We start from the raw sequence: 25,400 nt of genomic DNA, 5'->3' as shown, positions 1-25,400 counted from the left end.
CCATTGTTGTTCAACGTCTTTCAAAAAGACTTGGATGAAGGAATTGAGAGGATGCTCATCAAATTTTCAGATGACACCAAACTGGGGGAGGTGGCTAATGCTGCAGAAGACAGAATCGGGATTCAAAATGACCTTAACAGATAGAAGCATTGGGCCCAAGCTAAGAAAATGAATTTCAGTAGGGACAAATGTAAGATTCTGCACTTAGGCCAGAAGAACCAGACGCACAAGTATAAGATGGGAGACACCTGGCTTACTAGCAGTACATATGAAAAGGATCTAGGGATCTTGGTGGACCACAAGCTTAACGTGAGTCCACAGTCTCATGCTGCAGCAAAAAAGGCTAATGCTCTTCTAGGCTGCATCAACAGAAATATAATGGCCAGATCAAGGGAAGTAATTGTGCCGCTCTATTCTGCCTTGGTCAGACAACATAAAGAATACTAGGTCCAGTTCAGGGCAGCACCATTTAAGGATATTGACAAGCTGGAACATGTGCAGAGGAGGGCAACCAAGATGATCAAGGGTCTATAAACCAAGCCTTATGAGGATCAGTTGAAGGAGCTGGGTATGTTTAGCTTACAAAAGAGGAGACTGATAGCCATCTTCAAATATCTCAAGGGCTGTCACATGGAAGAGGGAACAAGCTTGTTTTCTCCTGCTCTGGAAGGTAAAACCTGAACCGGTGGCTTCAAGTTACAAGAAAGGACATTCTGACTAAAAATCAGGGAAAACTGACAGTAAGGGTGAAACGGACTCCCATGGAAGACTCTCCTTCCTTGAAGGTTTTTAAGCAGAGGTTGGATGGCCATCTGGATGCTTTAGTTGAGATTCCTGCATTTCTGGGGGTTGGACTAGAGGACCCCGGGGTCCCTTCCAATTCTACAATTCTATAATTCTATGTCTTGATCTGCTACAGACAAATCCCTGCTATAATGAAGAACAACTTTTTCTGCATCCTTCCTGTTTGAACATGCACCAAAGGGAAATGATTAACAGATGTCCTGAGGGGCCACAATGGACCTTTATCACTTAATAAATACATCAATCTTTTTTATTTTTCTAGTTATATCTGTTCTTTTTGAAGTTTGTAGCCATTTTCTGTACTTATGTAACAAAAATGAAATACATATTTGATATTTAAAAACCCTTTCATTTCCTCCTAAATATTGTGAATATTTTCCTTTTTCAGAAGGTATTTGATATGATCTTACACTGTGCTGTTATTGGTAATGATTTCTGGTACAGTGGTACCTCGGGTTAAGTACTTAATTCGTTCCGGAGGTCCATTCTTAACCTGAAACTGTTCTTAACCTGAAGCACCACTTTAGCTAATGGGGCCTCCTGCTGCTTCCGCGCCGCCGGAGCACAATTTCTGTTCTCATCCTGAAGCAAAGTTCTTAACCTGAAGCACTTTTTTCTGGGTTAGCGGAGTCTGTAACCTGAAGCGTATGTAACCTGAAGCGTATGTAACCAGAGGTACCACTGTAGTTTTTTGTTGTTAAAAGTCACTACTTATTTTTGGCATTTCTTTTATGTTTCATAATTTGCAATATGCCTTGCATCTGACTTTTATTATTTATGAAATGTAATGAATAGTAATCAGTAAAGCACTATATTTGAGACATCTTGATGGATACTGTTTTTCTGGAAAACCGGGACTGAGTTCAGGTGTGAATATACAATGCATTTGTGTGCATATTCCTGACAGAATTGCCAACCTTTTTCTCAGGACAGGCTCCTCTGCTTTAACAGCTATGTTGCTGGAGGAAATTCAGCTTGCAAGCTTCTCCCATCTTTATAAAAGACTTCAGTACTTTTAAAGCTGCAATTCTCTACTCGCTTACCTGAGCATAAGACCTATTGTATTCAACAGGGCTTACTTCTGAGTAATGTGCATGTACAGGATTGTGCTGTAAAGCTACAATCCGCTGCACATTTGGCGCTGTGGGTTAAACCACAGAGCCTAGGACTTGCCGATCAGAAGATTGGCGGTTCGAATCCCCGTGACAGGGTGAGCTCCTGTTGCTTGGTCCCTGCTCCTGCCAACCTAGCAGTTCGAAAGCACCTCAAAGTGCAAGTAGATAAATAGGTACCGCTCTGGCGGGAAGGTAAACGGCGTTTCCATGCGCTGCTCTAGTTCACCAGAGGCGGCTTAGTCATGCTGGCCACATGACCCGGAAGCTGTACGCCGGCTCCCTCGGCCAATAAAGCGAGATGAGCGCCGCAACCCCAGAGTCGGTCACGACTGGTCCTAATGGTCAGGGGTCCCTTTACCTTTAAGCTCAGTTGAAGACTAGGATTTTAAATGGAAAACTTTATCCCTGTGAATATCTCTGTTGGATCCATTATTCTTTTCACATAGAAAATACTTTTTATTTTATTTTTTCCTCGGAACTCTTTTCAATTCTATGTAATTGTCAGTGGTTGTGCCATAGTCCAAGAGCCAAATGCTCCTAGACCCTTTCCTGGCCTTTGAGAGAATCTAGACATTGCAATGCATTTTTAAAATTTTATTTTATTGTTCCCCTTTCTGTCGTGTGGGGTCAGCTAGGAGTCGCTGCATTTCACGACGTGTCTCTTTGGATGGAGTTTCATTGGGACGGTTGCGAGAGGTCTCTCTGAACGCCTTACAGAAATACAATACAGTGGTACCTCGGGTTAAGTACTTAATTCGTTCCGGAGGTCCATACTTAACCTGAAACTGTTCTTAACCTGAAGCACCACTTTAGCTAATGGAGCCTCCTGCTGCCGCTGCGCCGCCGGAGCACAATTTCTGTTCTCATCCTGAAGCAAAGTTCTTAACCTGAAGCACTATTTCTGGGTTAGCGGAGTCTGTAACCTGAAGCGTCTGTAACCCGAGGTACCACTGTAAAGGGAAATGGACGTTGAGGAAAAAGAAGGGGAGAAAGTTCTGTGTGAATGACTGGCTCGTGGCCGTCACACCGTGAAATGACACACAACCATCAAGCAACACACACAGACACGATCGGGAAGGGAGCGAAGGGCAACCACGCGCGCTTCCCCGGCTGCCTGCGTGGATGACTCATTTTTTGCCCGTGGCGACAGAGACCCCCTGGGTCTCGCCATTAACCCCCTCGTCCGCCCCGAGGACAAGCTGCCACACGACAAGCTGCGGGCGGTCAGGGCTCCCGCTAGTTTTCTCCGGCGGGAGTCTCGGCTGCGCGCTCTCTCTCTGTTCCCTCCAGCGCGGAAAGAGCGCGGGGAAGAACGCGGGCGGCGCAACTTGGGCGCGCTCCTCCTGTACAGAACGGGAGATGCACCTCCGCGCGCCCCGGACGAGGCGACCATCGCCGCCTGTCCCCAAACCCCGCAGGCAGCATGGCTCGGGAGTCGCGCCAGACATACGAGCTGTTACTGTCACACACCTTCTTTTTCCAGGACACGTCCTCTTTTTCATGGGTAGGTAAAATCAGAGTCGTCTTAGCGATCCATAGCTAAAAGTAGCAGTCGGCAAATGTGTCCTCTTTCTTGCTCATAATAATAATAATAATAATAATAATAATAATAATAATAATAATAATTTATTTATACCCCACCCATCTGGCTGGGTTTCCCCAGCCACTCTGGGCGGCTTCCAACAAAACACTAAAATACAATAACCTATTAAACATTAAAAGCTTCCCTAAACACGGCTGCCTTCATACAGTGGTACCTCGGGTTACAGACGCTTCAGGTTACAGACTCCGCTAACCCAGAAATAGTACCTCGGGTTAAGAACTTTGCTTCAGGATGAGAACAGAAATCGCAGCGGCAGAGGCAGGCCCCATTAGCTAAAGCGGTGCTTCAGGTTAAGGACAGTTTCAGGTTAAGAACAGACCTCCGGAACGAATTAAGTACGTAACCCGAGGTAGCACTGTATGGCAACCCTACCTCTACCCCAACTTGAGAGGGGAAAGTCTAAAGCGAGGAAGCAAGGCGAAGAGGACGCTCCCAGAAGGAGGAGGAGATCAGGGTCCAGAAAGAAAGAAACAAAGAAAGAAAGAAAGAAAGAAAGAAAGGAGGGAGGGAGGGAATATCCCTTCGCAATCTCCACCTTCCGGCTCCCTGCTCCAACCGAGAGCCTCTCCCAAGGGGGCCGGACAGGTGGGAGACCCGCGTCGCGCGTGTGCTTGAACTTGGCCAGCCCCAGCCACCCCCACTAAGTGGTGCTTGCCATTCTTGTCTGAGAAGGAGGCAGGCAGGCGCAGCGTCAGGTGGGGGGCGCCGCGCTCGGCCCCCGAGCAGCACCTGGGCGCTTTGTTGTGGGCAACAGGGTTACCTGGCGAAGCGGACGCTGCCATAGGAACTTTGCTCAGCTGCGCCCCGGGCGAAGGGGGCGGGCGCGGAAAGCGGGCTCCCCCTGGGCGCAGCGCGGCGAAGGGACGCCCTTCAGAACCGCCGGGGAGGGCGCACGACGCAGCGGCTTCTCGGGCGGAGCGGCGGCCGGAGCGCGGGCGCCTTCGTAGTCCCCGGGCAGCTGGCGAGTCCGAAGAAGGGGCCGAAGATCGGGCGAGCGAGGGCAGCGGAGAGAGTGCGTATCTTGCGCGGAGGGAGGCGCGGAGGGGACGCGGCATTCCTTGCGCGTGGGAAGGCGGCGCGCAGGGGGCGCTGAATGGGCGACGCGCGTGAAAGTCCCGGCGAGCAAAACAAAGCGGTCTGGGGCGCGGAGAGTTTAGGGGAAGGAGAAAGGGAAGCTGGCAGATGGAAGGAAGCCGCCTTTTCCCCAATGGAAGAGGCGCTTCCTCGACGGCGGCTTGAACGCGCATCGATGTGCCAGCGCGATGATGGGCATGTTCGGAGTGACACCCAATATGCCCGAGAGCGCGGCCACGTCTTCAGGGAAAACAGGGATGCCCCCCTCTCAAGCCCTCGCTTCAACAACTTCTCCCTATTCTGGACGATGTAAAGTTCCCGTCCTTCTTTCCTCGGGTGTATATTTTAATTTGCCATGTTTGATTCGCCCCCCGCCACCCCGCTCCAAAGTTTCCCGAATTCCTTTCGGATTTATCCTCAGGGCTCGCTCTCTTTCTCTCTCTCCTCGTTTTCGCTCTCTCAAGTTTTTCAAAGCCTGCTGCTGAAATGGGAAGGAAGAGAACAATGTCTGAAAAAGTTGAGACAAATATTCCCTTCGGGAGATTTGTCATCTTGTTGATGATTAAACGGGGTTAGATATAAAAACCCCTTGGATTTTCTCCCCTTCTGGGTTTGCTTTGCTTCTACTGATGCCTATAAGAACTTGAAATTTAAGATAGTGACTAGTGGTAGCCTTGGTAATCTCTCTGTGTTTCAGGTGTGTTTATTCTTGCTAGTCTCTACTATGTTGAACATGGAGTTCTCAGAAAAGTCTGGGCAGAGTAGTAGATGACTCTCAGCAGGCTTACTCTAGTGAAATCCGGTAACAAAAAATAGGGGGGAGGAGAGGAAACACAGGGCTAGCAACTAAATTCTAAGTAGTGTAAACGTCTCCGGTGAGATGGGTTTCTGCCCCCCCCCCGCAAGTACAGTGGTACCTCAGGTTAAGAACTTAATTCATTCTAGAGGTCCGTTCTTAACCTGAAACTGTTCTTAACCTGAGGTACCACTCTAGCTAATGGGGCCTCCCGCTGCCGCCGTGCCACCGTCGTGCGATTTCTGTTCTCATCCTGAAGCAAAGTTCTTAACCCGAGGTACTATTTCTGGGTTAGCGGAGTCTGTAACCTGCAGCGTTTGTAACCCGAAGCATCTATAATCCGAGGTACCACTGTATGTCGTATGATGGTTTTGCAAGTTGTGGAAGACTGTTGCTATTACTTTTTGATCCTCACAGCAACTCTTGGCACATTTAACTTTGAATCTAAGGTGCATGGCTGCTTTAATCCAACTTCTCCAAGCAATCATTTTGTACCTCCAAAGCTACAAAAAATCTTAGAACATTTGAAGTAATACTAATAGCTAATGTCTTAGAGCATGTCTAGAGTGCCATCCTCTCATACCAGGCTTGCTTGGAATTATGTGAATATATTTTAGAAACTTGAGCAGGTTCACACCCAGTCCGTCCCCAGAAAGGATACTCTGATTATGGCACTCTCCACAGAGGCAGGTAATTTTCATTAAGAAAGAAATGGGAGCTGGATGGAGGAAAGGATCCTAGGACTGTTTATAACAATGGAGGTCACAGGCCAAAGCACAAGCCAATGCAAAAAGTAAGTGCTAATGAGAGACGTGGGTGGTGCTATGGGTTAAACCACAGAGCCTAGGACTTGCCAATCAGAAGTATGGCAGTTTGAATCCCTGCGACGGGGTGAGCTTCCATTGCTGGGTCCCTGCTCCTGCCAACCTAGCATTTCGAAAGTACATCAAAGTGCAATTAGATAAATAGGTACCACTCTGGTGGGAAGGTAAATGGCGTTTCCATGCGCTGCTCTGGTTTGTCAGAAGCGGCTTAGTCATGCTGGCCACATGACCCGGAAGCTGTACGCTGGCTCCCTCGGCCAATAAAGCGAGATGAGTGCCGCAACCCCAGAGTCGGCCACTACTGAACCTAATAGTCTGGGGTTCCTTTACCTTTACCTTTAAGTGTTAATGAGGGCAGTGAGACTTTACCCATAGTAAATTGGTTTTCGAACAGCTTAGTTCTCAAACGTTTTGGCTCCCGAATGCCGCAAACCCAGAAGTGAGTGTTCCGGTTTGCGAACGTTTTTTGGAAGCAGAACGTCTGACGCGGCTTCCACGGCTTCTGAGTGCAGGAAGGTCCTGCAGCCAACTGGAAGCTGTGCCTTGGTTTTCGAACGTTTTCTGAAGTCGAACGGACTTCCATAATGGATTTCGTTTGAGAACCAAGGTGTGACTGTATATGCTTAAGACTGAAGTCTTAACATTGGTCACTCCCAGAAAACCTATTTAGTGAACATGCATCTTAATTTGTTTGTGCAAAGTTTGCATGGAGGTTAGATGGCACTGGCTATTTATTGACCATTCATTCTTCATACCATGTTGCATCAAGCCATCATTATCCCACACTTTAATGCATTTCCCCATCACTTTATATATCATAAAAAGTCTGGTTTGGGGGGGAAAGCACGTTTGTTGTGCAGGAGCACCAAATCAGTTTTAATTGTGCAACCCGAATTTGCTGATATGCGACTGAATCCCACCTGAAAATAGCTACAATTGAAGTGCCTATTGTTCTGCATAACCTCTCTATCTGCATAGTGAGAATGTCATCACTGTGCCTTATTGGCCACACAGAGAAGCAGTCATTACCACACTCCTATGATAGCTCAGAAACCATGGACAGTAGAGAGGGCAAGTTAGTGTTTGTCCCATTATGTATCCAGAGGCAATAGATTGGGCCAGCTTCAGATGTAAACTTTGCAGTGTGCTTGTCAGTAATTTGTAACTGGTTTCCATGACGCACAAGAAACATCTGAAGATTTCTATCATATGCTGATCCCCTGCCCCCCAAATGTGGGATGCCTGAGCATTCAAAATATAGACAACCAGAATTAGGCTAGTTTCCCTTTTACTTTTTGTGGCAATCCTCTTAACTACCGTATTTTTTGCTTTATAAGATGCACCAGACCACAGGACACACCTAGTTTTTGGAGGAGGAAAACAAGAAAAAAAGTATTCTGAATCTCAGAAGCCAGAACAGCAAGAGGGATCGCTGCACAATGAAAGCAGCAATCCCTCTTGTTGTTCTGGCTTCTGGGATAGCTGCGCAGCCTGCATTCGCTCCATAAGACGCACACACATTTCCCCTTACTTTTTAGGAGGGAAAAAGTGAGTCTTATAGAGCAAAAAATACAGTACTATATTTGGGGGAAAGGTCATAGTCCCATGGTAGATCATCTGCTCTGTATTCAAAGGTCTCAATAGTTCAGTTGGTTAGAGCATGGTTCTGAGAATGCCAAGGTTGTAAGTTTGATCCCTGGACACCTGCATATTCTTGCATTGCAGGAGGTTGGACTAGATGATTCTCAGGGTCTCTTACAACTTTGATTCTATGAAGCAGGCCTCATGTCCCATCCCCAGAATCTCCAGACAGGGCTGTAAAAGTTCCCTGTCTGAAACCTTGGAGAGCCGCTGTCGGCTTAGGAGCCAGCTCCTAAGGACTAAGGGGTCTTCACCATCCCCAATAAAATATTTGAGCCCCCCCAATTGATGGGCATTGCCATTCAAATGGTGTCCATGTACCACATCATGCAATTGATTATGCGAGGTAGGGCTTACTTGCCCCCCCCCATATATATTTTATTCAAGTCAGTGTGTAGATCATACTGAGCTAGGTCTGGCTCCAAAGAAGGCAGCTTCTTGTTTTACTTACTATGTGTCCTTTACAGAAATCTACAAAGGGCAGGATTTGACAAGCAGTGAAAGGAGTCAGGAGGTGCAACTTGTGGGTTTCCTTAAGAGCCTTCCTTCTTTGTATCCCTCATTCAAGCTCTGTGATATTAGTAAGTGGATTGAGTGACATTTGGCATGATTACTGCAGCGTGTGCAGAACTGACCATGGGAGAATGGCTTTTATTTAAACCGGATCTTTCCATAGAACAGGGTGGCGTTTTTAAGTGGGTTGCATTTTGAATGTGTTCATTTCAATTCTGTCTAGGAACTATTTTTTAAAATATGCATCCATATCTCTCCTTTTCCCTCTTTCGCCCCTTTGAAATAGCAAATGATTATGGCCATGTCTTAGTGGTAGTTGTGGGGGTGGGGGGGTGGGGTGGGGGGCTGTAAAAATCTGACTTTTTAAACCACACAATTTTTGCTATCTGGGCACAGTCAGGGTCAAATTAGGTGCGGGGGGGGGAGAGAGAGAGAATCTAATTAGGATCTACTATATTGTTTGTGAATTAGCATCCCTGCAAAACTGCTTTGACAATGAAGGAAGTAGCACTCTGAAAGAGTGCTTAGCCTTTTCTTTCCAGGTCCTTTCTGGGATGAAAATCCTCAGCCGATTAAAGCTGTTATTAGGAAACAGAAAATCCAGGTTCAGATGCTGTCCTCGTATTTACTCTCCTTTGCAGCGAATAGCAGCTAGGATGGGTTAATACTGTAGAAAGTAAATAAGAGAAAAAGATGAAAACCTTCTTCCAGAGTGGTTGCTGCTTCTTCTTCTTCTTCTTCTTCTTCTTCTTCTTCTTCTTCTTCTTCTTCTTTAAAAGATCCTCATCACAGATTTCCCAAGTCATTTCTAGTTTGGCTCTTAAATATGCATATTGCTATTCTAATAAAATAAATGCCAGAAAGGACTGATAGGTGCTTACTAGAGAAGTAGTTTCATGTTGTAGCCTTTACATATTGTCACTGGTCATTAATTTGACTTGGAAATGATCTGCAAATCTCTTGGGAATGATGGCATCACTGACTTGACTGTATTGAAGGTGTCTAGTGGCCCACATGGATAGTGATGATTAAATTTATTACCAGCAGGTCCTCGGGTGGGTCAAAAGAATCCAAAATTCAGTATTCAAACAGAACAAATGACAGTCACAGGCAGTGCTCTTTTTCTAGAAAAAGAGGGACTGGAACTCACCATGAATACCTCCCTTGTTCTCTTATAATACAATGGCACCCACCTGAGAGGTGCCATAACTGAGGTTCTGACTGAAAAAAAGCCCTGGTCCCAAGAATAGGGCAGATCCTGATCAGTCTTGTGTCCTGGTCTCAATCTTTTGTTGGAAGACTGTCTGTCTTTCAGCCCTCAGAGCATCATGGGAGCCGGTGTGGTGTAGTGGTTAAGATCGGTAGTCTCGTAATCTGGGGAACCGGGTTCGTGTCTCTGCTCCTCCACATGCAGCTGCTGGGTGACCTTGGGCCAGTCACACTTCTCTGAAGTCTCTCAGCCCCACTCACCTCACAGAGTGTTTGTTGTGGGGGAGGAAGGGAAAGGAGAATGTTAGCCGCTTTGAGACTCCTTAGGGTAGTGATAAAGCGGGATATCAAATCCAAACTCTTCTTCATCCCCCAAACATCTCCTGGAACATGTGAAGTTACATTAAGGAGGAGAATGCTATTAGGCGTGTGCAAAGTTTCTTTCCCTATCACAGAGCAGGATAGCCAGCTCTACGCATATCTGGCATGAGGAGGCTGGGCTTTCAAATCAATATGGTTTCTCTACAGACCTAAGCATTAGAACTTCTCTTTATAGAAACCAAGCCCTGGGGCTGGAGTGTTGTTTAGTGGAGGTTTTTTGGGGTGGCACCTAGAAGCTGGGGACGTGGGTGGCGCTGTGGGTTAAACCACGGAGCCTAGGACTTGCTAATCAGAAGGTCAGTGGTTCGAATCCCCGCGACAGGGTGAGCTCCCATTGCTCGGTCCCTGCTCCTGCCAACCTAGCAGTTCGAAAGCACATCAAAGTGCAAGTAGATAAATAGGTACCGCTCTGGCGGGAAGGTAAACAGCGTTTCTGTGCGCTGCTCGGGTTCACCAGAAGCGGCTTAGTCATGCTGGCCACATGACCCGGAAGCTGTACGCCGGCTCCCTCGGCCAATAAAGCGAGATGAGCGCCACAACCGCAGAGTTGGCCATGACTGGACCTAATGGTCAGGGGTCCCTTTACCCTTTACCTTACCTAGAAGCTGGCTCCCATGTCTACTGCAGATCCATTCTTTATGATGTCACCACTGATCTAAATTATCTATAAACTGCTGTGGATGAAATAATAACAATAAATTTATTACTCTTTAAAGTTATCACAAGGCTCTTTGTTAGTTTTGCTGAAGCAGCCTAACAGAGCTACCCTTCCCTCTCTTATTATTACACGATTCTCCCACGGCAGAATATTACACATATGGGCAAACAGAAGGTGATTCTGCAAACCTGAAGAAGAAACATATTTCTCTTAATACTGAAATGCAACCAAATGTTCTTGTAGCCTTGATTTTCAATGGTTGCAAAGCTTATTTTGGTTATTGAAACCATTCCTCCCTCTGCTGCCACTCCTGTACATAGAAGTTAATGGCCAGAGCTCAAGTCTGTAATAGAAATAACTCAAATCTAGTGATAAATTATAGCTCAGTAAATTTGATTTGGTCCTTTTGATATACAATTAGGACTCCGATGGGCTTTTATTGTGGAATCAGTGCTCTCATACTGTCTATTCTTCACATAACATTATCAACACAGCATGGCAGCTAATATTCCTCCTCCACATTTAAACTGCACTTATCCTTTCTGTAGAAAATCTGAAAAGATAAACTGGTTGCCAACAAACTTTTTGCAATGCTTAAATGACACATTTGTGATATTAAGCCCCTGTCCAGAAACAATCTCAATTAAGATGAAGGTTTTCTCTCCCATATCAGGATTGGTAAATTAATCTAGCAAAGCTTGGAAGAATGTGTTATCACTAATTATTGCTGTTGCTAATTGTCACTGTGTTTCTCTCTCTCTCACACACACACAAAGATTTGGCATAAAATTCACAGATTATAACTCCTGCATTTCATGGCTCTTGCACTCTACTGTTTACAATTTGTATTATCTCTATACTCCTATGTATATATGTACATTTGTATCTTCCAACATTCTATGCATCCAATGAACTGGGCTTTAGTCCATAGAAACTTAAACTGAGGACTCAGCTACACTGGCAAAGAAAAAGCGCTTTATATGTGTTGTACAGTGGTACCTTGGTTCTCAAATGCCTTGGTACTCAAACAACTTGGAACCCAAACACTGCAAACCCGGAAGTAAGTGTTCCAGTTTGCAAACTTTTTTTGGAAGCCAAACGTGCTCTGTTTTGAGTGTTAAGCTGACAATTTGAGTGCTGCACTTCCGTTTTGAGTGTTATGCTGAGGTTTGTCTGCTTTTGCTATTTATTTCGTGTTTTTGTTTTTGTGGCTCTTTTTTTTATGTGTGACTATGTGGAACCCAGTTCAGTTACTGACTGATTCATTATGTGACTGCAGTACATTGTTTATTGCTTTCATTTTATGGATCAAGGGTCTCGTTAGATAGTAAAATTCATATTAAATTGCTGTTTTAGGGGTTGTTTTTAAAAGTCTGGAACGGATTAATCCATTTTGCATTGCTTTCTATGGGAAAGCGTGCCTTGGTTTTGGAATGCTTTGGTTTTGGAACAGACTTCCAGAACTGATTAAGTTTGAGAACCAAGGTACAGTGGTACCTCGGGTTACATACGCTTCAGGGTACATATGCTTCAGGTTACAAACTCTGATAACCCAGAAACAGTGCTTCAGGTTAAGAACTTTGCTTCAGGATAAGAACAGAAATCGTGCTCCGGCGGTGCGGCAGCAGCAGGAGGCCCCATTAGCTAAAGTGGTACTTCAGGTTAAGAACAGTTTCAGGTTAAGAACGGACCTCCAGAACGAATTAAGTACTTAACCTGAGGTACCACTGTACCACTGTATATGCTTTATAACACTGTGACACCAGATGGCGCTGTAGAGTTCTGTTTTTGCCAACCCGATTTCTCATACACAGTTTACAACACGTTTAATTGAAACGCTCCTTTGATGTGTCTCAATCCGGCCTAAGACTGAATATGAGCAAGGCAGAGGTGGTATGGTGGGTGGTCCCTGACTTGGGGATTTGAGAAAGTAACCTGTTTTGAATGGATTGCACTCTTCCTGAAGGGGTACCCCTGGATTCACTACTGTTACTTGAGGCAGAATTGGTTTCAATTTCAAGCTTTGGCTGATTCACCAGCTCCAGATTCTTTCTGGACCAGGATATCCTGGTCACAACAATCCATTCCAAGTAGACCATTACAATGTGCTTTTTACATAGGAAGCTGGAAGCTGCAACTTGCATAGAATGTGACTACAGTGGTACCTCGGGTTACATACGCTTCAGGTTACATACGCTTCAGGTTACATACTCTGCTAACCCAGAAATAGTGCTTCAGGTTAAGAACTTTGCTTCAGGATAAGAACAGAAATCGTGCTCCAGCGGCAGGGCAACAGCGGGAGGCCCCATTAGCTAAAGTGGTGCTTCAGGTTAAGAACAGTTTCAAGTTAAGAACAGACCTCCGGAACAAATTAAGTACTTAACCTGAGGTACCACTGTATCAAGGTTCTGAGCAGTGTAGCAAAATGAAATCACACCACACTGATTCTTAAAGAGCTGTACTGCTTGTCTATATGCTACCAGACATAAATCAAGCCATTAATGGGATATAAGGTCCTAAATGACCTGGGACCAAAATGATTGAAGGAGAGACCCTTTCGCAATAGATGTCAGCCCGAGTCTTGAGATCTCACAGAGGCCCTGCTCATTTTCCCTGAAGGCATTTCTTGTGGCACAACAGCGTGAAACAGGGCCTTCAATGTGAAAGCACCCCAGTTATGGAAGCCCCTTCTCTTGAAGGTCGGCCCATCTCCCTCAACTGATTGCATTTTGGTATCAGCCCAGAGACCCAGCTTTTCATTCAAGTGTTTGGAAGACAGCTGACATTTGAGGCCCAATGGTTAGTGCTATGTAACTGGTGCAAAGTGATGTAAAGTTAGGGTATTTCTGTTGATATGCTAATGTTTTTAGAGCTAGGATAATTGTTTTTAATGTAGATGCAATTTTATTATTTTGTAAAGTGGTCTGAAAAACTACAGAATGAAGGGCAATATAAAAATGCAGTAATTTTATTTTTTTGAGTTTGCATGGCTATTCCTCTGGAATTTGTACTAGACTTGCTAACACATAAAGGTAAAGGGACCCCTGACCATTAGGTCCAGTCGTGACCGACTCTGGGGTTGCGATACTCATCTCGCTTTATTGGCTGAGGGAGCCGGCGTACAGCTTCCGGGTCATGTGGCCAGCATGACTAAGCCGCTTCTGGCGAACCAGAGCAGCGCACGGAAACGTCATTTACCTTCCTGCCGGAGCAGTACCTATTTATCTACTTGCACTTTGACGTGCTTTCGAACTGCTAGGTTGGCAGGAGCAGGGACCGAGCAACGGGAGCTCACCCCGTCGCGGGGATTCGAACCACTGACCTTCTGATTGGCAAGTCCTAGGCTCTGTGGTTTACCCCACAGCGCCACCCGCATCCCTGCTAACACATAATACCTTCTAAAATCTAAATTAGGATCTCTGAGCAATATGAGTCACCCATGTGTCCTGAGTCTTTACCTAAGCCATTATATTGAGTCAGAAGGGCTTATCTGTGAGTAAAGATAGCAAGGCTGGTGGAATCTTTGCATACAAACTAAGGCAGACATATGGTCAGGATGTGTTGCCTTGGTGTGCAGTGACACAATGGCTATCCAAATGGAGAGGAGGAGAAGCAACAGTTGGACTGGGGATTTCCTTGCTTCTGTGGAAAGGGGCTCAACTGCACCTGGAAGCCTTCACTGCTAATATTAGGTCTGTGGAGGATGATTGAGAATGGATTAATTTTATGTACCATACTGGTAAATTTTATGCATCAGAGCTTTTTGTTATATGTGGTGCTATCCCTGCATGCACAAACATAGAATCGTAGAATTGTAGCATTGGAAGGGACTCCAAGGCTCATCTAGTCCAACCACCTGCAATGAAGGAATCTTAGCTAAAGCATCCCGGACAGATGGCCACCTACATAGAATCAATCATAGAATCATAGAATCAAAGAATCATAGAGTTGGAAGAGACCACAAGGGCCATCGAGTCCAACCCCCTGCCAAGCAGGAAACACCATCAGAGCACTCCTGACATATGGTTGTCAAGCCTCTGCTTAAAGACCTCCAAAGAAGGAGACTCCACCACACTCCTTGGCAGCAAATTCCACTGTTGAACAGCTCTTACTGTCAGGAAGTTCTTCCTAATGTTTAGGTGGAATCTTCTTTCTTGTAGTTTGGATCCATTGCTCCGTGTCTGCTTCTCTGGAGCAGCAGAAAACAACCTTTCTCCCTCCTCTATGTGACATCCTTTTATATATTTGAACATGGCTATCATATCACCCCTTAACCTCCTCTTCTCCAGGCTAAACATGCCCACTCTGCTTAAAAACCTCCAAGGATGGAGAGTTCACAACCTCCAGAGGGAAACTGTTCTATTGTCAAACAGCTCTTACTGTCAGAAAGTTTTTTCTGGTGTTTAGTTGGACTCTCCTTTCTTGCATACCCTCCAACATTTCTCCGATGAAAATAGGGACGTCCCATTCCATAATGATAATTCTACTATTTATACCCCACGCATCTTATTGGGATGCCCCAGCCATTCTGGGCAGCTTAAACGTAAAGGGTAAAGGGACCCCTGACCATTAGGTCCAATTGTGACTGACTCTGGGGTTGCGCACTCATCTCGCTCTATAGGCCGAGGGAGCTGGCATTTGTCTGCAGACAGCTTCTGGGTCATGTGGCCAGCATGACTAAGCCACTTCTGGCAAACTACAGCAGCACACGGAAATGCCGTTTACCTTCCGCCGGAGCGGTACCTATTTATCTACTTGCACTTTGACATGCTTTCAAACTGCTAGGTTGGCAGGAGCAGGGACTGAGCAACGGGAGCTCACCCCACCGCGGGGATTCGAACCGCCAACCTGCAGATTGGCAAGTCCTAGGCTCTGTGGTTTAACCCACAGCGCCACCCGCACACATCTTACTGGCATGCCCCAGCCATTCTGGGCAGCTTACACACATATAAAAACATAACAAAACATTTAAAAAACTTCCCTATACAGAATTGCCTTCAGATGGCCCAGGGTCAGATAACTCCATACTCTCCAGTGAAAATAGGGACATCCTAAGGAAAAGAGATTCCAAGATCAAATCAGAAACTGGGATGGCTTCTCTAAATCAGGGACATCCCCAGAAAATAAAGACACTTGGAGGGTCTGTTCTTGTAACTTGAATCCACTGGTTTGAGTTCTGCTCTCCAGAGCAGGCAAAAACAAGCTTGTTCTCTCTTCCATGGTGTCAGCTTTGTTTGTTTCACACAAACCATAGTTAACATTAGCCACAGTTGGTCAGTTCAGATGACATAACAAGCAGAGGCGGAGCTAGCTGCTCCGGCACCTTTGCAGCCGGCGGCGGGGTGAGTGTCCCAGGGGGGCGCCGCCTGTGGTGAGCATCCCGGGGGGGGGGTGCGGCGATGTCACCTCCCCTCAGGGATGACACCCGGGCGAGCCGCACCCACCACACCCCCTTCCTCCGCCAGTGATGACAAGCTGTGACTAAGCAAAGGAGGAAGCTTCTGAAATGCTCCTTGCACTTTCAGCCGAGTAGAAGTGGGGTGGTTGTGGAGTGGTGGAAAAGGTAAAGGGACCCCTGACCATTAGGTCCAGTCGCAGACGACTCTGGGGTTGCGGCGCTCATCTCGCTTTATTGGCTGAGGGAGCCGGCGTACAGCTTCCAGGTCATGTGGCCCGCCTGACTAAGCTGCTTCTGGCGAACCAGAGCAGCACATGGAAACGCCGTTTACCTTCCCGCCGGAGTGGTACCTATTTATCTACTTGCACTTTGACGTGCTTTCAAACTGCTAGGTTGGCAGGAGCAGGGACCGAGCAACGGGAGCTCACCCCGTTGCGGGGATTTGAACCGCCGACCTTCTGATCGGCAAGCCCTAGGCTCTGTGGTTTAACCCACAGCGCCACCCACACAATAGGCCTGTTCACACCACATTAAACTATGTTTTAGCATGATGTCAGAAAGCAGCATTTCTTTCTTTCTTTCTTTCTTTCTTTCTTTCTTTCTTTCTTTCTTTCTTTCTTTCATTCTCCCTGTCAAAAACCTATTGCTGCATGGTGGCATAGTGTAACATACATTTTAAAGGAAACAACTAAGAGAAAGGAAAAAAAAGACCTTTTAGAACCATGAGGAATGCATTGACGTAGACTAGATAAGACCCTCTGCGTACTGCATTGCATATAAATATACCTCTGTTAGGTAATCAAAGTACATTGTTTCTGAAGGAAACTTAATGAATGTGCAGTGTGTAATCTCCTGCTTATTATGTTTGCACTTTTATAATGTATTTTAAAGCTGCAGACAGGAATGGTTTTGATTCGCTGTAGATTTATAATGCTGTAGTGCACACGGTTCCACCAAGAGAATGACTCCTCTTTGTTTTCATGTTCTTTTTCTCAAGACCCAGTCACCTGTGTTAGGGCAAGGTACATTCTGCTTTAATAAAACAGACCCTGGGAATCTAAGAACATTCAGCCCCATCTGTCCCTGGTTGAATGGCAAAATGTGATTTATGTTGCAGCCAGGCATGAAAACAAATGATATTGCTTGTAATCAATAAATGTTCCTGCAATCTGCAGCTTAAACAATGGAAGCTAACAATTTAGCATTTATCTTTTTGAGTTATATAAATTGAGCTGGGATCTGCAACTTCTCAAAGTTGTTAATAGGAATCTTGCTGTTGCTTTTAACATAGATAGGATTAGGCTATTTAATATAGATTATATAGATTAGTAAAGTATGTGAGTGTTGCATATGTGTGCTTTTGTGTGTGAGAGAGAGAGAGAGAGAAAGGGAGAGGGAGGAAGGGTTATGTCCATATACTGTATGTTCACATATACATACCCTCCAAGTGTACTGATTTTCCAGGGACAGTCCCAGAATTATGAAAGCTAACCTGGTTTCTGATTTGATCCCGGAATATCCCTATTTCCCTCACAAGTGCTGCTGCTGCCAAGTTCGGGAAGGAGGATTAGCCAGTGCTTGTCTCAAGCAGCGGCAGCAGCAAGCGATCACCCCGTTGCCTCTCCATGGCTGCCGCTACTGGCCTCTTCACTTGCGCAGTTCATAGCAGCTGCAGGAGAGCATTGCAGATGGGGGAGGGGGCAAATCATCCAATGATTGAATTGGGACTCAAAGGCTGTTGTAGGGGGTGGGAGGGGACCTGTTCTGAATCACGCTGGGCAGGTGCAGACCCTCCAAATGTCGATTTCTGATTTGATCCTGGAATGTCCCACTTTTCCTTAAAGGTAAAGGGACCCCTGACCATTAGGTCCAGTCGTGGCTGACTCTGGGGTTGCGGCGCTCATCTCGCTTTATTGGCCGAGGGAGCCGGCGTACAGCTTCCGGGTCATGTGGCCAGCATGGCTAAGCCGCTTCTGGCAAACCAGAGGAGTGCACGGAAATGCCGTTTACCTTCCCACTGGAAGGTATTTATCTACTATTTATCTACTTGCACTTTGACGTGCTTTCGAACTGCTAAGTTGGCAGGAGCAGGGACCAAGCAACGGGAGCTCCCCCCGTCAGGGGGATTCGAATCACCAACCTTCTGATCGGCAAGTCCTAGACTCTGTGGTTTAACCCACAGCGCCACCCGCATCCCCCACTTTTCCTTAGGACATCCCTATTTTCATCAGAGAATATGCATTCCTTTGAGACTGATCTGCTGCCTCCGTAGCTCCTGCCACCTGAGGCAGTTGCCTCACCTTGCCACATGGGTGGGCCATCCCTGGGTAGTTACAGTGAGGAAAGGAAAGCTGCTTCCTCACAATTTTATTGGTGAACACATTTTCACATATTCCTTGAAAATCATTCTAATTATCACCTGGAACATCCACAACACTTTAACTTATTCACATTTCCTTTATCCAAATGAAAGCTTCTCCTTCAGAAGTCTTCTCCACACCTCTCAGCTAATTATGGAGATGATATTCCCTCAGTTACTTACTACATATTTGACATGGGGGAGAAACCTCTGATTGGTTCAGATTTTAAAGCAAATCTACCTAACTCATGCTTTCTGAACCAATATACCAAAGTGAAACACAGCTATCCTTAGAAACTCACACTTCTCTAGATTTTGTGATGCTGTTCTCCAGCCAAATAATGTGTACAAAAAATGTGCATGTTAGGTAAAAGTAAAAATGCATATATTCATTAAAACATAAAATGCATCATATTAGGGGAAGGTGCGTGCCAAAATGTGTATATCAGGGAAAGTTGCATACAGAAATGTTATGCTCAGAGAAATTTGCACTAAAATTCAGATGAATTTTCATGAGGACTTAATTCCTCCCCTGGAAGCTGGTGCAGAATTGTGAGGAAGGAAACATAAACTTGGAAACATGAGAAACCGACATAGAGAGATTTGTCCAGACAGGGTAAAAGAGGGTTGGAAAAGTTGTGGCCTTCCAGATGTTGCTCATGTAAAGGTAAAGGTAAAGGGACCCCTGACCATTAGGTCCAGTTATGACCGACTCTGGGGTTGCAGTGCTTATCTTGCTTTATTGGCCGAGGGAGCCGGCGTACAGCTTCCGGGTCATGTGGCCAGCAGGACTAAGCTGCTTCTGGCGAACCAGAGCAGCGCACGGAAACACCGTTTACCTTCCCGCCAGAGCGGTACCTATTTATCTACTTGCACTTTGATGTGCTTTCGAACTGCTAGGTTGGCAGGAGCAGGGACCGAGCAACGGGAGCTCATCCCGTCGCGGGGATTTGAACCGCCGACCTTCTGATTGGCAAGCCCTAGGCTCTGTGGTTTAACCCACAGCGCCACCCGCGTCCCTTTGTTGCTCATGTACAACCCCTCAATTGCTGTATTGGAGTGATGGGAGTCAGAGACCAATGACATCTGTTGACAGCAAAAGGACAGAAAACTGAAATGAAGCTGTCAGTTGACTTAAAAACTGTGCATTCCACACTGCACTAGATACACTCACAAATGAGAATAAGTAGCAGAAGAAGGAGGGATGCAGCCTTTTTAATCAAAACCACATGCCTCATTTTACCTTCTCCCTTTTCAACTAAATCATACACACTCCATGTTGTTCTGCAACATAGCCAGAATGTGAGGACAGGAGAGGCGGGTTAAATGTACTTCTGCTGACAAATGTGAAAATACTTATAGAACAAAATTCCCATTTATTGCTGTCTACTTAATTTATCCTCTACAAATGCACCCTCTGCTCACAAGTTGCTCTCTCCATATAGCACACATTGGATAGATGCGGGAATCACTCTTCCCTAATCTACTAAGCACAATAATCTGTTGAGATACTGTGTTTTTCTGTCAATTGTAAAATTAACATAGTCAAGTTTGTGTTAGCTAATGGGTGCACTTTGGAAATGAATGCCACATACTGTATTTTTTTTCTTTCTATAAGACACACCAGACCATAAGACGCACCTAGTTTTTGGAGGAGGAAAACAAGAAAAAAAAATTTCTGAATCTCAGAAGCCAGAACAGCAAGAGGGATCGCTGCGCAATGAAAGCAGCAATCCCTCTTGCTGTTCTGGCTTCTGGGATAGCTGCGCAGCCTACATTCGCTCCATAAGACGCACACACATTTCCCCTTACTTTTTAGGAGGGGAAAAGTGTGTCTTATAGAGCCAAAAATACGGTATTTTATTTTTACTTTCTTTGCATTTGTTCTTTACATTCCCCCTTGCTGGTGGAGTGACATATTCTGCACTTAGCTGTTTTCTTGTGCTCCTGCGCCTTAAAAACATAACCAGACACTGATATTTCACATCCCAATGCTTTTAGCTGCTATGCATGCTTTTTGGCTCCTCTCTTAAATGAGCAGAAAGTAAAAATAGAGGAATAGGCTAGGGAAACTCTTCTCAATGGAGCATTTGGCTCTCCATTCTCAGCCGACTCTTCTTTCTTGCTCAGTGTTCATTCCATTTCATGGCTGGTTAACTAGTACAAAGGTAACTGACCTCACTGTTAACTTCTGCTTTTGAAAGGGCACCATTTCCCTTTATTATAGTTCCCAGCAATCATTTATCCTTATCCCCAGAAGCCTTTTTCTCTGATTGCTTCTACTTTGATGCTTGTGCAATCAATATCTCTTCCCCACATAGTTAAGCAGAGTTGCTCTCTGTGTCGCTTGCATTTTCTTACAGTGTATGTTATTTTATTATGTCCTCTCACCCTCCCTTGTAACAGGCTTAATGCACTATGGATACCTCACTGACTCTGGACTGATGCCTTCGCCACCTGGGGATCTGTGCCGCATATCTTTAAGAGTACAACCATTGGACAATGAATGTGAGATCATGCACTATGAGCCATTGGACAACAAGTACTCCTCACAGCAGGCCTGGTGTGGTCAATGGACAGCAGATCCCATCTCTCAGAGTTCATGCAGGAACTCCTTGCTCTTCATCCAGTGGCAGCACCCCAAGCCCAGCTATGGGGAACCTATCTACAAACTCCCAGTTAAAGACATCTCTTGGAGGAGGCGTTGCTCCTCAGAGCAATGTGACCCAGAGCAATATTCACCTCACTGCATTAAGTCCCAGGAGACAAATGGTTACAAATGGGAAGGCCCTCTACCATACGCCACAACCTCCAGGGCCGCCCGCGACACAGTTTTTGAAGCCAAAGCAGCAAAAGCATGCAAACAGTTTAATGACAAGCACAGTTAAAGGTAGGATTTGGGTGTGTGTTTTTGTAATAGTAGTGCCTTTTTATTTTTATGTTACACTCTCAGTAATATTACTGCCAGGAAATGATATTTCAGACATGTTCTTTTATAGTGTGAGGAGACTTCCAAGAATACAGAGGCTTTTTATTTAATATAAGAGGCAACAGATTCCAATGGGTTCATGTTTAAATCTGAGTTCTGATATCTTACTTTTCTGCTGGCTTGTTTGTGCAAATAGGCCCACTTGTGTTTGATTCTTTGTTCCTTTTTACCACCATTACCCATTTCTTATTCTCCAACTTTCCTTTGGGCACTTGATTTTCCATGTGCAGTACTGCTCTGGCAGAAGTGGTGATACCAATCAGTGATTGCTTTATAGGAGTTTTAAACTGTTTTTTTTTAAAAAAGAAGTTGTAATTGTATTAGTATTGATATGTTTGCTGCCCTTGGCTCATTTGGAGGGAGGTGCAGAGTATAAATCTAATAAATAATATTAAAGGTAAAGGGACCCCTGATCATTAGGTCCAGTCGTGACCGACTCTGGGGTTGCAGCGCTCATCTTGCTTTATTGGCCGAGGGAGCAGGAGTACAGCTTCCGGGTCATGTGGCCAGCATGACTAAGCCGCTTCTGGCGAACCAGAGCAGCGCACGGAAACGCCGTTTACCTTCCCGCCGGAGTGGTACCTATTTATCTACTTGCACTTTGACATGCTTTCGAACTGCTTGGTTGGCAGGAGCAGGGACCGAGCAACGGGAGCTCACCCCGTCGTGGGGATTCAAACCGCCGACCTTTTGATCGGCAAGTCCTAGGCTCTGTGGTTTAACCCACAGCGCCACCCGTGTCCCTAATTGTCAGGGAACTGCCATCGGAGCCAGAGGCGGAGGGAAGGCTCCAGAGGGATGCCGGAGAGGGTCCCAGTAGGGAGAGAGGCAGCCCATCTGCTGGGGAAGGAAATCAGCGTGGCACCAGTGGAGAAGGGGGGCAGAAGGGGGAATCGGCGAGGGGGCTCCAGGACTCCTTGCCGGAGACCAGCGGGGAGAGCACGGGTCCTCCGCTGCCCACACCCTCCCTGCGCAGAAGACTTCCGCGCAGGGAGAGTAGGAGGAGACTAGGCGTCAAAGAGCTTCTTTGCTGGAAGAAGTTCAAGAAACGCCCACTGACGGATTCTGCCAGCGATTGAGACAGCCACGGTGAGAGGCTGTCCAGACAGAAAGGGTTCACCCAGGTAACCTAGCCAGGAGTGGCGACAACTTACGCATGAGCAACCCCTAGAACCATTACACTAATAAATAATAATAAGTGGCAATAAATAGGATGCCAGCCAACCTAGCCATGTGTCCTGCCCTACTCCACCACATCCCTCTCTCTGCCCAATGTTGGCTCTATATTGTGCAGCTGAGCTGGCATAGGTTCCCTGTGCAAATGCTTTGCATGACAGAGCAGTTTCTACTTATTTGCACAAGCACAGTACAGTGACTCCATGCATTGTGACTGCTCAAAGAGATTGTTAAGGTTAATCCCATTTTACCCATCCAACACCATGTGAAAGGGTACACTGTTAAATTAGGCTGGTGGGAAAAAAGGGGTTGAGAAAAAGATGTGGTGGTGTGAGCAGATCTTGGAAGCACCCAGGCTACCCTGCATCCGAATGAGTTTAGCGAACTCTTAGGTGGGTGTTGGGGCAGATTTCTATCCTATATCTGACCCCCTCCTTCCTGTTCAGATACAGGGAAGCCTGGATCAGGTCACTGGGTCAGACTGTCCCTTTTTTATTCACCTGGGAGAAATTGAGGAAAGAAGCAGAAGCAATCAGCCAAAGTAGTGCCTTATTTGAGTCTTCTTGGAAGTACTATGGGATGTATCCAGCTGGAGTCTAGTCAGAGTAACTCTATTTAAATAAATATGCCTAAGTTAGCTGTGCCCATTAATTTAAATGGATCTACTTTGTGTATGACTAACACTGGATACAGCACTACATAGATTTAGCTAGTCCCTTAAGTGCCATTACCAGACCCTCCAAGTGCCCCTGTTTTCCAGGGACATCCTTGATTTAGAGAAGTCGACCCAGTTTCTGATTTGACCCTGAAATGTCCCACTTTTACTTAGGAATTCCCTATTTTCATAGGAGGAATGTTGGAAAGGATGGAGTTATCTGACCCCTGAGCCATCTGAAAGCAATTCTGTATAGGGAAGGTTTTTTTAATGTTTGATGTTTTATTATGTTTTTATACATATTGGAAGCTGCCTAGAGTGGCTGGGGCAACCCAACAAGATGTGTGGGTTATAAATATTAAAGTTATCATTATGGAATGGGACGTTCCTATTTTCTTCGGAGAAATGTTGGAGGGTATGCATTACTCCATCAATGCATATGTATATTCTCTTCAAAGATTTGCATGTCAAGGAATAATATAATGATCTGATCCTCAGAGGGTATGTTTTGAATATTGGAAGAACTAGACCAAGTTCAGTATCTGGAATGCATGATATCTAAATATTAGCCAGTGATTGTTTTGGCATGACCTCAAACAATGCTCTTTTTGTACTTTCAGCATAGCTTTCCTGAAATTTTGTTGCAGCAGGCCTAAGATTGCATTAAAATGTTTCTGAATATTGCTGAAACTATAATTTCAGTCAACATACTTTTGGTTTGCATATATTGAGCTAATGCATTCACAACAAAATTCACAACGAATTGTTACAATTTCAGCAACTTCAAGGGGAAAGACTGGAAAGAAGGCTACATAATAGAAGGAAAATGTGCATACAATTTACATTCCTTTATCGATGACATCTATTAAAATGTGTGCTCGTGTTTCAGAATCTCTTCATAACACAACTTTCCCCCCTCACTATGAAACAACATGTATAAGGGGTGACTAATCCAAATTAGTCACATGTGGAGTAAACCAACTGAAACCAGTGGGGCTACTCTGAGTATGACTAACACTGCATATCACTCATAGCTCTCAGACTGCTAAGCTGTGTGAGAACAGTGAGTCAGCTATGATGATTTTTGTGCAATTGTCAAGAAAGCCTTTGAATGTGAAGAATAGTGGCATAGGTCTGTGAACAGTGTTATGTGTGCAAAAATGTTAATCAGTAAGCAGCTTGAGCCACACTTGAAATCTCTTTCACATAGTTATTATTTTATTCCTTAGGGCCATTGTTTTTTCATCTGTCACTTGGCATGGTCTGAAAAAGAAGTTCATCAGTATGCTATGGGACTCCTTGTACAAAAAGCTGGATTCCATCTTCATTTGTTTTACTCCCCACTTGCTGCCTTTAATCAGTTTCCAATGGCTCAGTAAGCTCAACCATTGGCGATGTTTTACACTCAAGTGATTAAATGATAAATGCGTAAGTTTGTGCTCAACACACAAGGGTCCTTCTTTTCAGCGTCATGCATTCCAGAAGCATTGAAATGGTTAAACCAAACTCAGAAACAAAACAAGATTGAAATCACAAGGGGATCACAAATGGTGACTTAGAGCAATTGGCTGAGGGATTCACTTGAAGCCAATAGAAATAGGTCTGGATGAATTCCTCCAGTATTTGTGCCTCTTGCCAAAAGAACAGAATTTAGCACATAATAGTCTCTGGGCTAAATTCCTGGTGTGTGTGTGTGAGTGTGTGTGTGTAAACTTTTAGAAAGCACAGTCAGAATGTGCTTGGGGTTTATTTCCCTTGATTTCCATTTAAACTGAAGTGTTTATGTTATTGTTATAAAATGTTCCTTTGGCATAGGTTACTTCAGAGAACTTTTCATTAAGTTCATTCTGTGTGTTTCATACTACTGAGCCCTTGCCAGTCTGAATCCTTCAGAGGAGGCTAGTCGTCGTTTCACAGACCATCCTTGCAAATCCCGAGGAGTAACCTTGAAAAGTTCATTGATTTCAGCAATGAGCTCTTGTCTTCTTCACTCTTAATGTAAATCCAGACACCTAGAAAAATTAGAAAACATATCCAAAAGGCCCCAGGGCACTTGCAAACGTCTCTGAAGAGTAGTAGACTGTTCCAAAATGGATCCATTTTATACTAAACACAGTAAAATGCTTTAAACAGTGTTTTCACAGTGCCGAAAATTGTGACAAATTGATCTTGTTATAACCATCATGAATTGGGACAACCAAAAAG

General features: G+C 45.2%; 1 protein-coding gene across 4 annotated transcripts in view; it reads left to right on the top strand.

Annotated features, from left to right (window-relative positions):
- Positions 1–4,223: 4,223 nt before the first annotated feature.
- The window catches only part of GLIS3 (GLIS family zinc finger 3), a 180,395-nt gene continuing 159,218 nt past the window's right edge, over positions 4,224–25,400 (top strand). For 2 of the 4 annotated variants that reach the window (XM_053370469.1, XM_053370467.1), the window contains exons 1-3: positions 4,448–4,534; positions 8,325–8,438; positions 20,782–21,265. In XM_053370469.1, the coding sequence (XP_053226444.1) occupies positions 20,878–21,265 (388 nt within the window). In that variant the 5' untranslated portion in view covers positions 4,448–4,534; positions 8,325–8,438; positions 20,782–20,877. Of the gene's footprint in view, positions 4,535–8,324; positions 8,439–20,781; positions 21,266–25,400 lie in introns of all 4 variants that reach the window. The other 2 variants (XM_053370468.1, XM_053370470.1) reach the window with 2 other exon arrangements.

The sequence above is a fragment of the Podarcis raffonei genome, chromosome 17 (assembly GCF_027172205.1).
Source record: "Podarcis raffonei isolate rPodRaf1 chromosome 17, rPodRaf1.pri, whole genome shotgun sequence".
Lineage (NCBI taxonomy): Eukaryota > Metazoa > Chordata > Lepidosauria > Squamata > Lacertidae > Podarcis > Podarcis raffonei.
This window is presented reverse-complemented; position numbering and strand designations above follow the sequence as displayed.